Here is a 15818-nt window from a genome sequence, read left to right as displayed (position 1 = left end):
TCTGGTACCCAAGATAACAGCCTGCTGCTGGTTCCTAGGTCTGGTACCCAAGATAACAGCCTGCTGCTGGTTCCTATAGGTCTGGTACCCAAGATAACAGCCTGCTGCTGGTTCCTATAGGTCTGGTACCCAAGATAACAGCCTGCTGCTGGTTCCTAGGTCTGGTACCCAAGATAACAGCCTGCTGCTGGTTCCTAGGTCTGGTACCCAAGATAACAGCCTGCTGCTGGTTCCTAGGTCTGGTACCCAAGATAACAGCCTGCTGCTGCCTCCCCGAAGTCCAAGCGTGGATCTAGAGCCAGGCATGGCACTCTGCTGTGGTTTGAAACACAGAGTGACATGCCTGCTGTTCCAGCCGGGATAACCCGTTTTGCAGCTGTGTGTGGGGAAGGTAAGGAGGCGCAGAAGCGAGGGGTGTGTGTGGGGAAGGTAAGGAGGCGCAGAAGTGAGGGGTGTGTGTGGGGAAGGTAAGGAGGCGCAGAAGTGAGGGGTGTGTGTGGGGAAGGTAAGGAGGCGCAGAAGCGAGGGGTGTGTGTGGGGAAGGTAAGGAGGCGCAGAAGTGAGGGGGGTGTGTGGGGAAGGTAAGGAGGCGCAGAAGCGAGGGGTGTGTGGGGAAGGTAAGGAGGCGCAGAAGTGAGGGGGGTGTGTGGGGAAGGTAAGGAGGCGCAGAAGTGAGGGGTGTGTGTGGGGAAGGTAAGGAGGCGCAGAAGTGAGGGGGGTGTGTGGGGAAGGTAAGGAGGCGCAGAAGTGAGGGGTGTGTGTGGGGAAGGTAAGGAGGCGCAGAAGTGAGGGGGGTGTGTGGGGAAGGTAAGGAGGCGCAGAAGTGAGGGGTGTGTGTGTGATGGAATGTGCATGTCACGTCACGGTGATGTGTCCAGTGGCGTCTGTGACGCCGGCATGGAAATGCTCTACAACCTTTGCCTGGATGGATGGATAGTCTCTGTCAGAGAGTCTCTGTATTTGGGGGTCAGAGTCACTCAAGTCTCAGCGTGATCGTCCTGTTCAGCCTCCAGGCAAGGCAGGTTTTCAATCACACGTTTGTAGCCGAAAGTGTTCCAATTCACTCTCCCTCACACGCCAGTTGCAACCCCCTCCCCCTGTTTATTTATTCCCGCTCAGCCTTTATCAGGCCATTTCTAAGAAACCTATTATTTCCAGTTTATTGAATTAGACCGCCACCCCACAATGTGCGCGCACACAGATCGATGGGAGAGCCATAGGTGCTCCGCTAGAATTACAATTGCCACGTCTGTGTCACAGCTCTGATAATCGGAGGAAGCAGCAAACAAGACACACATGACGCAAACGGCTGAAAGGTTTATCACTTTATCTGACAGCCAAACACAAAAGGATAAAGGGCTTTTAGTTTGAGCCATTCATACAGCCGCTATTCAAATATATACTTTACAGCAACAAAAAAGTCCCAGGGTGGATCTTTAGCCTTTTTTTCTTTTACCAAATTGTTATCCCACCGTTTTTGTAACCCAATTTTTTCCACTCAGTGTCAATTGTCAACTCTAGTGCAATCCTGGGCGCTACACTCCCTCTGCCAACCTGGGGAGAGCAACGGACTGACCTAAGTACTGACCCGTTTTGTTCCTTCCACACGATATGTCCAACGAGGAAAGTCCATATGGAAGGAACAAGTTTCCAACAAGTCCCTTTGCCCTCCATCTGGCCAGAGGGAGGCAGTATCGAGACCAGGATTACTGCACGTTTTTTGTGAGGGTACCTACCTACCCTAGGGGACACAGGGAGAACATGCAAACTACACACATGACCATTTTGCATTGGCAATTAGCTCAAACATTTATTTTTATGCTCGTCAAGTACCTCAAAGGTCATTGAAGCTGTGAAATGACGGAGTATGACAAACATTTTTAACAACGACCCGTATTTCTTTTAAACAACTGACTGTATAAAACAGATTTTTAAAATGAAAAACCCCACAAAACAAACAAAATCATTTTGATCTCCTCAGCGGTCTTCTCTTAGAGTTTTGCACTTGCGTTTGAGGGGGATGAGAGGGTCGGCGGCATCTTCCTCTCTGGAGCAAGTAGTCCTCTTTCGGGGCGTCATGTTTCTGAAAGGAAATCAACACCGTTGTTGATGGAGCAGAATAGAAATGTTCTGAAATAAATTACACCATTACCCACCAAGTCTCAACTGTGGTTTCGTGAATGTATACAGTAGTATGTCAGGCACACAGAATTCACACGACAGACAAAACTTGAACCCTCAGAGTTTGGTTCTTGCCGATATGATGTGCAAATTGTGCATCAATCACTTACAGTTGGCCTAACTGACTAGCACTGTCCAGTCACACCCCCAAAAAAGTGTCAGTGCCACAAAAGGTAAAAACAATTAAGTTGACCTACTTGCTGGCTGTGTTGTTAAATATTGGTACTGGTCATTCTGAAATTGATAACCACATGAAAAGAAATCATCGCAGAAACATGCTTATTTCAGCCGTCTAATGAAGAAATACATTTTAAATGAATTAATACTTGAATTCTGTAGGTGTGCAATTTAAAATGTATATTTCCCAAATCTCCTTGAAGTTGCCTATTTCTCCTTTTCCTCTTGGCGGTTAATAGCAGACCAGGGAGGTAATCCCAAGGAGTCACATGAAGGATTTGAGAGGAAGGGGGGGGGGGGGAAAGAAAAAGAAAGAAAAACTTTCCAGTGTAATTAAAAAAGAAAAATAAGCCGTTTACAGGTTGCAAATCTGCCAAACGGACTTTTCACTATGCATTATTCCAGGTGGATGAACTCCAACAGAGATATGAGAAAACAATACAAATCCCCCGCTGGGGCTCTGTGTCGCCACCAGTCAAGACATACCGTCAATACAGTAATATTCATACAGTCAACACAGTAATATTCATAGCCCCTGTGTGACTGCAAGCTCCTCCAAGCACTCTCAATCTGGGGGCCTTGTTTTGGGCATGTTTTAAAAGGCAAAAATGTTCCAAAATAGCAGCTCACAGGGTTATTTAGGGTTAGCTCACAATGCGTTACTTGCACCGTGACGTGTTGTGAGCTTGTAGACAGGCTATTTTGACTATTCATCATCGTACGACTAGGGCTTAAATTGGTAATACAAATCAAAAGAACTAGCCATGAGGCCCATCGGGGCTCTCCTGTTTCTGTAGCGCGAGGCAGCTTGATGTACAAGAAGTACACCCCGTGGACATGACGCAGGGACTTGCGCCCGATCCAACCCTTGATGCTGAGTGTCAAGCAGGGAGGCACTGGGTCCCATTTTTCAGAGTCTTTGGTGTGACCTGGCCGGGGATCGAACCCCGACCTCCAGGACAGACACTAGGGACTTTAAGCAACGACGGTTTTCAGGACGGCTCCACTAGGCAGATTTACGGCGGCTATGACGCCATCGCCGTAGCTGTCAAAATCGTTAAGCAAACAGCCGTCGGCGACAGAGACATTGGTTCCCATGGTGACGCGGCTATGCAGCGTGTGTCAATTCTTACATGCACTGGACATGATCAGCAGTGGAAAGAGGAAGGTGCTGGAGCAATCTGTGTTATTCTAAAACCGTTTTAATAAACATGGTTAATGTGACATACTGTATGGTATTAGTGTTATTTCTTCATTGCATGCCAACACATTACACAGCATAAGAGAAGTATGACAGCTATAATTTCAATAAACATGGTTATGACATGGCGTTGTAGACACTACGTGTAAGTGTAGGTTCTGCCGTAGTAGAAAGGGCTGCGACGGCAAGCAGGTTTATGTATCGAGCACTGATCCATTTCCGGTTGCCGGCGCAGACTGCCGTAGCCGTCGTTGCTTAAAGTCCCTAGACTCCCTACTATCTACTAGGCCACTGAGCTGGTAAAAAGAAGAAACTAAAGTAACTAAACTGGCCGTAGTTATTATTATGCAGAACATGCAACATAGGGGTTGGGTTTGTTGGCATTTTGTTTTAGAGCATCTATTTATAGAATAATTTTGACAAGGGGGAAGAAAACCTCCCAAATATCACAATGGAAGCTCTCCATCAAAAAGACTAAATTATTCCTCAAGCGTATTATTCACTCATCACACAATATTGTTTCAAGTGAAACAATAATTAATATGCTATCCTGCTGGGCGTCTAGAGGGACAGTTTTTAGTACATCGTAAGTCATTTATGGTAATGTTAGAAAGTCAAAGTCATTTCCTACATTATTAGGAACCAATTATGAAGTTTCAGTGCTAAAACTACAAAAGTGCGCTCCTCAAAGCGTATATCTCTGCCAGGACGGGTGGCCTATCCAGGGCTGTGTCACTCACGGGGCACACTAGTGATCGGAGGACACAAAGAAGCAGCGGTTGGAAATAATGTACGAACGACAGAGTGCAACTTTGCGCACTTGTGGCGACCCCTATGGGCAGAAGTGAAATCGCTTTCGGAAAGGTGCGCTCGCCGCTCTATAGAGGCCCTGTTGGTGTTCTCCACCTCGTTGCAAGGAACATTTGTAGCCTTTATGCTGTACATGCTGTGTGCCTTTTCAGTGTTTTAGACATAATAATAATAATAATAAGAATACACTTTATTTATAAAGCGCTTTTCAAAACAGTTACAAAGTGCTTTACAGTGGAATATGAAAATGCAGTACACCAGCTTAAGAGGCACTTGGGTGGAATATAACAACAATAAATCGTTAATGCAGTACACAGAAGCAGTAAAATAAAATAATATCACATAGTAAAAACAATAAAAATAAATCTAGGGGAAAGCATGTGTGTACAGGTGGGTATTTAAAACAGTGATTTTAAAAGAGCCACTAAGGTTGCGTCCCTCAGATTATGGGGTATGATATGGTGCCCTTTGATGTCATGGGAGTCGGGAGACCCCCTCCCCAACGATCTGAAGGTACGTGGTGGGTTGTACGGCTTAAGCATGGCCGAGATGTAGGTATAGGGCCAGGCCTTGTATGATAACGCTCGTCTTCATGTAATATACTTTTGATTTGTGTTTAGACCACAGCCAAACATTGTTTGTGCCCATCATGTTCTTGACTTGCCTGGAACCTACAGTTAAGTCTATAACACAAGTCCTGTCTGTCTCCATGTCCTGACCGACAGCCCAGAAGGTTCCATATGAGCCAGCTATAGATAGTTAGTTCAGTACACTGGGTATTACTGGGTAAGTGTCTTGCCTTTTCAAATCAGGACGCAACGGGACAGCATCATTATTACAAGTCAGCGCGTTAGACCGACTTGCCCAATTATAACTCTGTCCCTGACCTCACGCGAAGCCACCTTGTTGGAATAATGTGCCGTCGGAACTTTGAGTGGATCCCGGACACAGCGGTGGCGCCTTATTGAGAGCATCACGTGTTACCATTTAATCTACTGGTTCCCCTCCCTCAATGTTAAACACAGAACTCGCCATTCAAACCATGTACAGACTTGCACTAAAGTCTGTGGTGTGCTCTCAGAAGCCTAGTCTCATTCTATGAGGTTGACGTTCAGAAGCAACACCTACTGTATCTTGGCACGCCCATGCATGAATCTTGAAAGGTTACACTACAGTTTACATGAAATGAAATGTGCCTCAGAAAGGAACATAATTTTTCTAAACAAATGCGAGGCAGTCACATAATACATTGGATATAATTCAAAGGAACTTGTAATAAGCCAAATAAGTGTAGCTTTAGCTAATTCCGCCAATACTCGACTCAGCTGTATCATTATTAAATCCTCTTGAGTGAATGCCACCCTCTGCGAGTTACAATGGAGAAGCAGAAAATATTACAAGACCTTGAGTTCAGACGCACGCATACCCATGCCATTACTTTGCCAATTCAGCGATTATTTAGTACTCAGCGGGGAGTTGGGACAAGTCAGTAGAATTCATGGATGGATATGGGAAAGGAAATAAGACAACAGTGGAAGGGGTTCAGGGGGTCCTCAGCAAGAGTTAAAATAGCATCAAAATGTGTTGGATCAATTTAACCATATTTTATGCTTCAGCAGTGATTCAAAATAGCCGGTTTGCAAACTCGTTATTTTCTTTGATTGATTTGACATTTTGAAAATTAAAAACTAAAATTGGAATAATGGTACCATTTGGTAACACAGATTGTCTCTTATGAGGACCAAACCCTTACAGATGGGGGTCCTATCCGTGGTCAAATACACAATCAAGTTGGCCGTCCTTGACGTGATATGAAAGTCAATAAACGGTGCTAATGTTCTGTGTGTGTCGGTGTCAGACTAGAACAGAGAGGGGTGTCGGGACAGATGGAGACACCCCGCTGTGAGGCAGCGGCGGCAGCTCAAGTGTCTCACTAGTGTTAACTCATTTTGGACTGAGGTCGATTAAAAAAAAACATGTTTCTATGTCAGTGGTGCTCAACCTTTTTCATGTCAAGGACCCCCAGAATTATCTCTATTGGGCCACGGACCCCCATCTCCAAATATTTGCTTTAAAGATTTGCTGCCCCTTTTTCACGACTTAAAAAAAATATTAGACCTACACGCTCGTAGCACCACTTGGTGGCGCGCTATGAGCTTGTAGATCTGCTATTTTTCAATAGCTAAAGCATAGCATAATGCTAACACCAAAAAGGGGTTCCCGCCCAAAATGAGTTAAGTTATGGCACCATTTCACATGAACTGACAAACACTGGGCGAGCTCTTGAGGTTCTTGGCCCCGTGTACAACACTCTCACAGGGAGAGGCACGCAGCGTTTGATGGAGGCGAGGAGGAGGAAAGAGGGGAATGGAATTACTTTGCTCTGACAGGGAGGAGGAAAAACTTCTCTCTCTCTCTCCTCTGAGGGAAATGCTCAGATAACAGAACTCCCCCAGGAACAAGAGGGGGGCCCCAGGAACAAGAGGGGGGCCCGCAAACCTCAGTGCATGTGGAACTATTTAGGGCTCAACATGAAGGCTCTCTGGAGTTGTTTACCCTACCGACATGTTACCCTGCAGTCAATGACTTAAGTCCTGTGCCATGCTATCTCGACTGGATGAATAGTAAAAACAAAATTCCACTGCTGGAATTTCTGTGAGGAATCCACATGTAACAAAAAGGTAAAGATGTGCCCTGTGTACTGTATAGTATACCACGTAGAAAGTGAGAGCTTTTCTGGAGCCAAATTCCTCGCCGTGTTCAAGAGAAAAAGCCCGAGGATAGGAGCGGTTTGGTTTTGCTGTTGGCCAAAAGTCCTTTCACACTCATCACAAGACAATAAAATCATCTCCCGCCACCCTTTTGAGTCAACACGGCATTCCAAGGTTCCAGCACTACGGGGATATGAATGGCTATATGGAAGATGTGTTGTGTGGAACTATGAGACATTTAGGAATAAACATTGGCCGGTTTTGAATTTACCAAAAGGTCATTACAGACAGTGACGGAGTGGAGCCTTGGATCTTCTGCACAAGCACCATAACGGAGGAGAAATACAGTGACCTTAAGACAGACACACTGCACTGGCCATTATGTTTTATTATGGTCCCACTTGCCTTTCACTCAACCGAACCTTGAAGCAAATGTTTCCATGAGCGTCCTTTATTTGATCGCATCGGTCTTTGGAGGATGTCAGCTGTCAAAACATGTATAGGGAGCTTATAGGTGGCACGACTATCCATGGCAGTTTACTGAAGAGCTTAAAACCTGTGAATACTGTTATTTTAAGTGTATGAAACTGGCTACAGTTAAAAAAGAAAACACCATCTCAAGTGGTACCAGGGACAGTGGTTTGCAAACATTTTCATGTTTTTCAGGCAAATGGTGCATTTATATAGAACTTTTACCCAATACAAGGCGCTTTCATAGATTGTGCATTACATTCACCATTCACACACATTCATACACAGATGGTGGAGGAAACCATGCAAGGCACCAACCTGCACATCGGGAGCAATTAGGGGTTCAGACTCAGAGTCTTGCTCAAGGACACTTCAACACTAAGGCTCGTTTTAGACGAGAACGGTGTTCATAGAAAACGCTAAACTAAAGTATGTTTGCTCGGGTCTCTTTAGACGAGAACGGTGTTCATAGAAAACGGTAAACTAAAGTATGTTTGCTGGGGTCCCTTTAGACGAGAACGGTGTTCATAGAAAACGCTAAACTAAAGTATGTTTGCTGGGGTCCCTTTAGACGAGAACGGCGTTTTCGGGAGAATGCAACAAAGTGAAAACACCTTCCAAAGTGGACATTTTTGAAAATGCCTGTATCCTCCCGTCTCCATGTAAACGAGCAAAACTATGAATCCGCGAAACTTGTGACAATCATGGCTCACGTGGGTTCACAACGCATGTTTATTACATTGTAGCAGAGACGTAGGTGATATTTGGAGTACCTAGAATGAGCAAACACTCCCTCGCCCCCTACCTCGATTATTGGGACGTCGGACTAAGTAACGCTACGCACCCATTTAAATGTATTTTGCCGTGGACCCCCCCTTTGAAAAGATGCTGTGCCAGGGAGAGAAATAACTGATAATAACAAAATTACAGATCTACAAGCTCCCAACGTGTCGTAACTCGTTCCTTTATCGTGACGAGTTTGTAGATCGCCATTTTTTAAACAGGCCTTAAGCATTTAAACTGTTGCTCATTTTGCCTCACATTTGACCTCACTTTAGACCAGTGGTCTTGGATACTTAATATTCAGTAGACCTGTACGTGCCCGTCGCAGTCGGCCACCGGCCGACTTGGGAACGATGCAACTTGGGAACCTAATGATATACGTTGCCATAGCACCCGTTTTAACTGTCAGCCAGTGTCCCACATGGAGATCTGTGTATGTGCCTGCGCCCACTGGCAGAGCCTGATTGGAGGTTGAGCCTCAATTGGCAGAGGCTGGAAATCGCACAGGTGAAAGGAGTTGGCCTCATTAGGCGCACTGGCAGAGCCTGACCAGAGCCTTTTGTGGTGGTTCTGGAGAACCGTGGGTCCGACCGACTCGATGCCGGGCACTGCACTCCCTGTGGGGGTGTGGAACGCATGTGTCGAATGTGAAGTTGGTGGGTGAAACAGTTCTCGAGTTACGTGCATTACACGCACGCACACACACGCACGCAGAGACGTGGCGCATGTATAGTAGGATGTTTCAAAGACTAGGGTACGGTATTCAATTTAAAACCCACGTCATGCCCAGGAAGTAGGCCTGCCTGTGTATACATTATAACAGCCTGGGTTTGTATTGTTCGATTGTGGCTGTCAGGACACACTCCAGTGCTTCTTATCAACAGCCGTGACGTCGTCTACACCCAGCAGTCAAAAGGGCCTGATGAACAATTCAGTCCAATTGACGGATAGAGAACTCCAAACTACGGCCACTACATTAATAATAACAACAACTGTGCAGAATCAATTTCCACCACTCTGGTCACACGTACAGTATACAGGAAAACATTTGTATTCCTGTCATAACCCATTTTGGGCGGGAACCCCATTTGGTGTTTGAAGCATTATGTTATGCTTTAGCTATTGGAAAATAGCAGATCTAAACGCTCATAGCGCACCACAGAGTGGCGCGCTACGAGCTTGTAGGTCTGCTATTTTTTTTAAGTCGTGAAAATGTGTCACAAATCTTTGAATATACATTTCAGAGTGAACATTTTTAACTAAAATATTGGCTTCTGGGGAAAAAGGTTGAGCACCACTGACACAGAAAAACGTTTTTTTTTTTCAATCGACCTCAGTCCAAAATGGGATAAGAGGTCCCCGCCAGCCGCCAGGGCACTGTCATGACATGGCAGGTGGGGAGAGAAGAAAAAAAACTATGACAAGTCAATAAGTCATGGCCAACAGCACATCGGAGTAGATATTCATGATGGGGAACCCAGCTGTGTAAAGAGCTACTTTGTCACTCTGTCAAAAACAAATTAAAGCTACACCTCGACTTGAATTGAAACTGTGACAATAGTAGCCTCGATCCTCTTCCTTCTCACAGACGTCCGACAGACAAACATAATGGTTCAGTGCACTTACTGGCCGAGTCCAATATTTGTCCTATTATTGTCCAACACGTTTTCCTACCTTTTTCTACAACTAGATAATTATATACTGTCTGGTTGGAAATTGTAGCACTCTTTTTTGCTTCATGCCAATATTTTAAGCCCAAAAACCATGAGGATTCACTCCATTTAGCCATATCAAATGGCATATTGGAGTGTAAAAGTAAGACATTTTTTGTATAGTAATTACAGTACTGAGATGGATTTTCGAACAGAAGATATTTGCATTAGCAGAATATATAGAGAAAGCTTGGGACACACGGACAAAGAAAACTTACATGTGATATCATTTTTTATCTTCTGTGTGGGAAGTGAACGTGATATTGTTTATTTATGTTGTTGGTGTTTTATAACCCCGTAAGGGATGGGTCTTAATGACAAGACACGAAAATAAAAATGCATTCATTCATACAGTACCTGTATAATAATGAGATACATTTTTACTTTGTATTCAATCATATTTGTTTATTTCTGAGGTCCTAATAGCTTGACCAGGGTTCAACACCATGCTGGCATTTTTGTCATTTGTACACTCTGAGTTAACCCATTTTTGGCGGGAACCCCTTTTGGTGTTAACATTATGTTATGCTTTAGCTATTGAAAAATAGCAGATCTAATAGCTTGTAGGTCTGCTATTTTTGAAAAATCGAAGAACCACTGACATAGAAACATAGCTTTTTCAGAAAACTGTCAGGATGTAGAAGACATTTTTAGAATCTTATCTCAGGTCAAAATGGGTTAAGGGGTCCTTGCAAATGAATCAATTGAGAAATAGGGATGCACAATTAAATCGGTACAATAATCAGAATCGGCCATAAAAATGTCATATTGGTAATGGTATCGGAATGGTCCCAAAATAGTACACATTATTTAATCGGTTTTCACCAGCAAAAAAGAAAGAAAAAAGAAGACAAATAATTCCACATTGAATTTGTGTACTGTACTCATCTCATTCAGTAGTCATTCAGTTGTGAAAACAGACACTTGGAAAAGAGTATAGCGTAGGCGTAGGCTATCTATTGTTTGATTGGATACTTTATTAACAGGCTTTGAGCCAAGCTCCGCCTCCTAGGGCAAAGGCTTGTTTCCATTGTGGTCCTCGGAATCGGTCAGAATCGGTATCGGCAGATAATGACCCTGCCAATAATCGGAGATCGGATATCGGTCATCATTTGATAATCGTGCACCCCTATTGAGAACCCCTAGTAGTTGGACTCCTAATGTGCCATAGTGTCGTAGTAAATAAGTCTCATACCTTTTCTGAACAAAACCTGGAGACTTGGCATTCAGTAATTGTGTCTTATGATTAAAAAACCAGAACACGCAAAACCCAATGTTCCCAACAAGCCCATTGACATTTCGATAACTGCATGAGCACTGTAAGCACCATCATTATTTGGAAGTGTCACATTGCAATGTATAAAAATCTAGGTGTTCATTGGCCGTTATGATGATATGATGATTTGGCATGCCGTGCGATATACAGTACATAAACTAATTATAGAGTACGTTATGAGTTATGATCCAGTGGGTCAATCTCTATAATCCATCGTCATGGCACGGTGTGTTAATGAGAGAGAAGACTGCAGACTGCAGGGAGAGTAGAGGAGGATGATGATGCATAAATACATATTTCACACCAGATGTGTCAATTCATACAGAGCTGTCCGAGCTCACTGTACACATACTGTACTGTCTCTTCTAGATACTACAGCACTGTGGTCTATTAAACTAGAGGAATATAAAAACAAGATGGCCGGGGGTTAATGGAGAACTATGGCTATCGAGTTCTCATAATCGATTCTAGTGAGCAGACAGAATCAATAATAAGCAGACTTTTGAAAGTAACAGTTCAGTAAAGAACTTGGGGGTCGTTATTGATTCTGAATTGAACTTTAATTCACACATTAATCATGTTACCAAGATTGCCTTTTTTTCACCTTAGAAATATTGCACAAATCTGTCATTGGACGATGAAAAAACGCTTGATCCACGCCTTTGTTTTTGCTCGGCTTGATTACTGCAATGCACTTTTTTTCTGGACTGCCGAAGAAAACAACTGACAGATTACAACTTGTCCAAAATGCGGCAGCCAGAGTTTTAACTAAAACTAAGAAGAGAGAACATATTACTCCAGTCTTAGCTTCACTGCAATGGCTTCTCGTTTATAAAGCTCTCAATGGTCTCGCACCTTCCTACCTACATGACAGCGTGCCTAGATATGTCCCAAACCGCCCCCTAAGGTCTTCCACTGCTGGCCTGCTTGCTGTGGCTAAAAAGAATGGCAACTAAAAAACACGGTGAAGCAGCATTCTGCTTCTTCGGGCTGACGGCGTGGAACAAACTCCCACTATGACTATACCTTCGACAGGCAGTGGAACAAACTCCCACTATGACTATACCTTCGACAGGCAGCCTCTGTGGACATTTTTAAAGCACAGCTCAAGACCTGCTTCTACTACTTCTACACTCTTGCTTTTAATTTATCTTTTAACCCTGGAAGCCTCAGCGATGCTTTTGGTCAACATTTCTATTTTAATTAATTACTTAATTATTATATTTTAGTTCGTTTTTTTTCCACCTAAACATCATCATTGATGTTCATTGTTTAGTCTTGCAATGCCATTGGTCATGATATTTGCATATAAATACCCCCCACAGTTAACATTAACATTTTAACCTTGAAAAAGGTAAGCCTGTAATATATATATTTCTTTGTGATCATTAGAATGTCTGGAACATGTACATTTATTATTGTGAAAGATATCCCCCAAATTAAAAATTATTAAAAATTAAATTAATATAATTTTAATCATTATACAAAGTAGTAGTAAGGTTGAAATATCTTTTTTGCAAGTAGAAATATATCCGGGTCTTGCTATTCCTTGTTATTCATGTCCTCACTGTATTGCATTATTGCTATAATTTCAATGTTTTATGCCTTTTTTCCCCCTCCATTGCTCTGTAAAGCACTTTGAGCTGCATTTCATGTCATGAAAGGTGCTATACAAATAAAGTTTTATTATTATTAATAGTATTATTAATGACTTAATGGCTTCCACGTTGATCCTGGATAGAATGATGCAAAGTTTCGGTTTCAGCACAGTAAAATGTAAGTATAACAATATTCACCTCGCCTCGGTCCCAGCCTTACTCATTTGCGAAGAGAAAAGCCTGGTCACAGACTGACAATATAAGGCAGAGATTGCATAGCCGGAAATGTCGGCCCGGAATATCCGCCGGATGTATTTTCCCCAGATGCGATATTTTTCGACCAAATCACAACAATCGTTTCATTCACGGAGAAATGTAAACCGATTTGTAAAGCGTCGATGTCATTTATTTGAGCGGTACGTCCGCCAAATTCCAGCAATGCACAGCGTACAGTAGGTGTTGCCCGACGTGATATTCATCATAACATGTGAAATGCATTCAGGGGTTGCTTTTCTTCCTTGGCCTACTAACTGGCACTGTGCAATAGAAATGTGGCGCTGATCAGTCCAGTGGTTTTGGGAGATTGCCGCGGACACAAATAAATGGTAAATGGTTCATTTATATAGCGCCTTTATCCAAGGCGCTTTACAGAGATTGTGCATTACATTCACCCATTCACACACACATTCATACACCGATGGCAGCGGAAACCATGCAAGGCACCAACTAGTACATCAGGAGCAATTAGGGGTTCAGTGTCTTGCTCAAGGATACTTTGACAGTAACTCTGGGGGAGCCCAGGTTTTAACTGGCAACCTTGCGGTTACCATCCAGGCACCCTACCCCTGCCCACCACCGCCTGCCCACCGCCGCCCACAAAAACAAGACATATAGACACTGTACATCAAAACAATGTCAAGAAACTTTTCGTGTGTGCGCTGTACCCATCCTGACTTCAGACATGGCCAGCTCAGAAAAACCTTGTTTTTCAGCAGAAAAAAATGTGACAGGTTTTAATTCACTATTCATATACCCTGAAGAAGGCAACCCGTTTGCCGAAACGTTGGAATAATAAAGTTTATAGCATCGTGACTACGAGCTGTGCGGCCTCTTTCCTTTCTTAGTCAGGGTTTTAATTCACTACCATTGAATGGCATTGATGCATATAAGCGTCACTTCAAATCCACCCGTTTGTCTGCCATTGACGACAAGTATATGTGTCAATAAATAAACACATATACTGGAAGGATAAAATAACTACTCACTCAATGTTCTGGTTCTGGTATCTGATATCTTCTGGTTCAAAGATATCTGGAATGGAACTAAAAGGTAAAGAGGAGAAAAAACAAAAAAACGATGATTCAATCTTGATGATCAAGTAAGCAGCACAGCATTTGATTGAAGCTATTTGAGATAGCTGTGGCTTTGCCGCCGTGTAGACAGGGGCCTTTAAATCACCACCGAGAACTCAAAAGGAGTATTTGAATGCTCCATGAGCCATTACTGATAGCCATACTTTATATTATGGCATGATAAATCACCTTTAGTGGCTGGTTTTTAATCTCATACTCTGGGCCGGTGTTCTACTAGCCTCTCCATTTCTTCAGACAGCTACCGTATGGCCGATAAAATCAAAACTACATCATATCCATTATCTAGGTTACCGTCATGAGACCACAGGGGGAGGTAAATGGACCTCCCGTTGTGTTATTTGTAGATAACACTACCTATTATTGTGCCAATTGTCTCCACCAGGCCGAAGGCATGGGTCAGAGAGTTTGTTTTGCACTCAGTACGTGTGTGTGTGTGTGTGTGTGTGTGTGTGTGTGTGTGTGTGTGTCCGTCCACAGCTAATCTCCGGCACAGTTAACCTCACCTGCCCTGGTGGAGACCTGTTCCCCGAGGGGCACTCTATCTAGTTTTGCATCATGCCATGTTGAGTAATCGAATTCATAGGACCACAATGGAAACAAGTCCCGAGGACGTTTTCCGTGTCATCCTTTTAGCTTTAGATAGATGTCTAGGCTACTTACTGCACATTATTACTTTCAAAATGTAGTCAGTTACAGATTAATCCTGCATATGATTTTAATTTGGAAATATATATAACCCGTTTGTAACCCTTGGTTAACTTACTAGAATGTTTTATTTTGGAGCAATCTAAAGTACTTCACCAGATTACCGATTACAACAATATGCAGGTATTTAGGTAATCTGTTGCCAAATACATTTTAAACTAACACAATCCCTGTGAAGAAGGCACGTGGCTTTAAGCAGAGAGGCTGGATGTGCAGCTGTGCATGGCAGTGCCTGTTCAGTTTTACAGCACAGAAGAAAAGTTGATACTCGCACTTTAGAAAGATTATTACAAACATTTCAAAAGGAAAAATAATAACCGTGCAATACCACAGACTGTGTGTGTCACCGTGGGGGAAAACATTATAAACACAAGATGCAGAACAGGGGTCGGGGTCAGCGACTCAGCGACAGCCACATTCTAGGCCCGGGAAACTGCGGAGCCTCATCTCTTTAAGTTTAACCCATTCAGGACGGGAACGCATCCGTGTCACCTTAAAGCTTTCAACCACTTTAACCATCATTTTAAACTTTAGCTGTTGAAAAAATAGCAGATCTACAAGCTCAGAGCGCGGCACCGAGTGCCGCGATACGAAGCTTGTAGATTTGGTATTACGTTTTTAAATCGTGAAAACATCGTGCAAATCTTTGATCTGGATCTCTGGATGTACAGTATATATTATTTCACAATTAACTTCATATCTTTGCTTCTGGGGGGTCCCTCCGGGGAACAAAATATTTTCAGATGGGGGTCGGCGGGGCGATTACATCTGATTTCTTTTAGGGGTTGTTGATATGAAATAGTTTGAGAAACCACCGATA

At 43.3% G+C, this 15818-nt stretch overlaps 1 protein-coding gene across 3 annotated transcripts in view; it reads right to left on the bottom strand.

The window, feature by feature from the left end:
• Positions 1-1790: 1790 nt before the first annotated feature.
• Positions 1791-15818, bottom strand: part of rad18 (RAD18 E3 ubiquitin protein ligase) — a 66364-nt gene continuing 52336 nt past the window's right edge. For 2 of the 3 annotated variants that reach the window (XM_080793707.1, XM_080793709.1), the window contains 2 exons: positions 14186-14242; positions 1791-2083 (listed from right to left, as the gene is read on the bottom strand). In XM_080793707.1, the coding sequence (XP_080649833.1) occupies positions 1978-2083; positions 14186-14242 (163 nt within the window). In that variant the 3' untranslated portion in view covers positions 1791-1977. The remainder of the gene's footprint in view (positions 2084-14185; positions 14243-15818) is intronic. The other variant, XM_080793708.1, reaches the window with a different exon arrangement.

The sequence above is a fragment of the Protomyctophum bolini genome (assembly GCF_963924005.1).
Source record: "Protomyctophum bolini genome assembly, chromosome: 2".
Classification (NCBI taxonomy): Eukaryota; Metazoa; Chordata; class Actinopteri; order Myctophiformes; family Myctophidae; genus Protomyctophum; species Protomyctophum bolini.
Note: the sequence above shows the minus strand (reverse complement) of the source record. Positions and strands in the feature narration are given on the sequence as shown.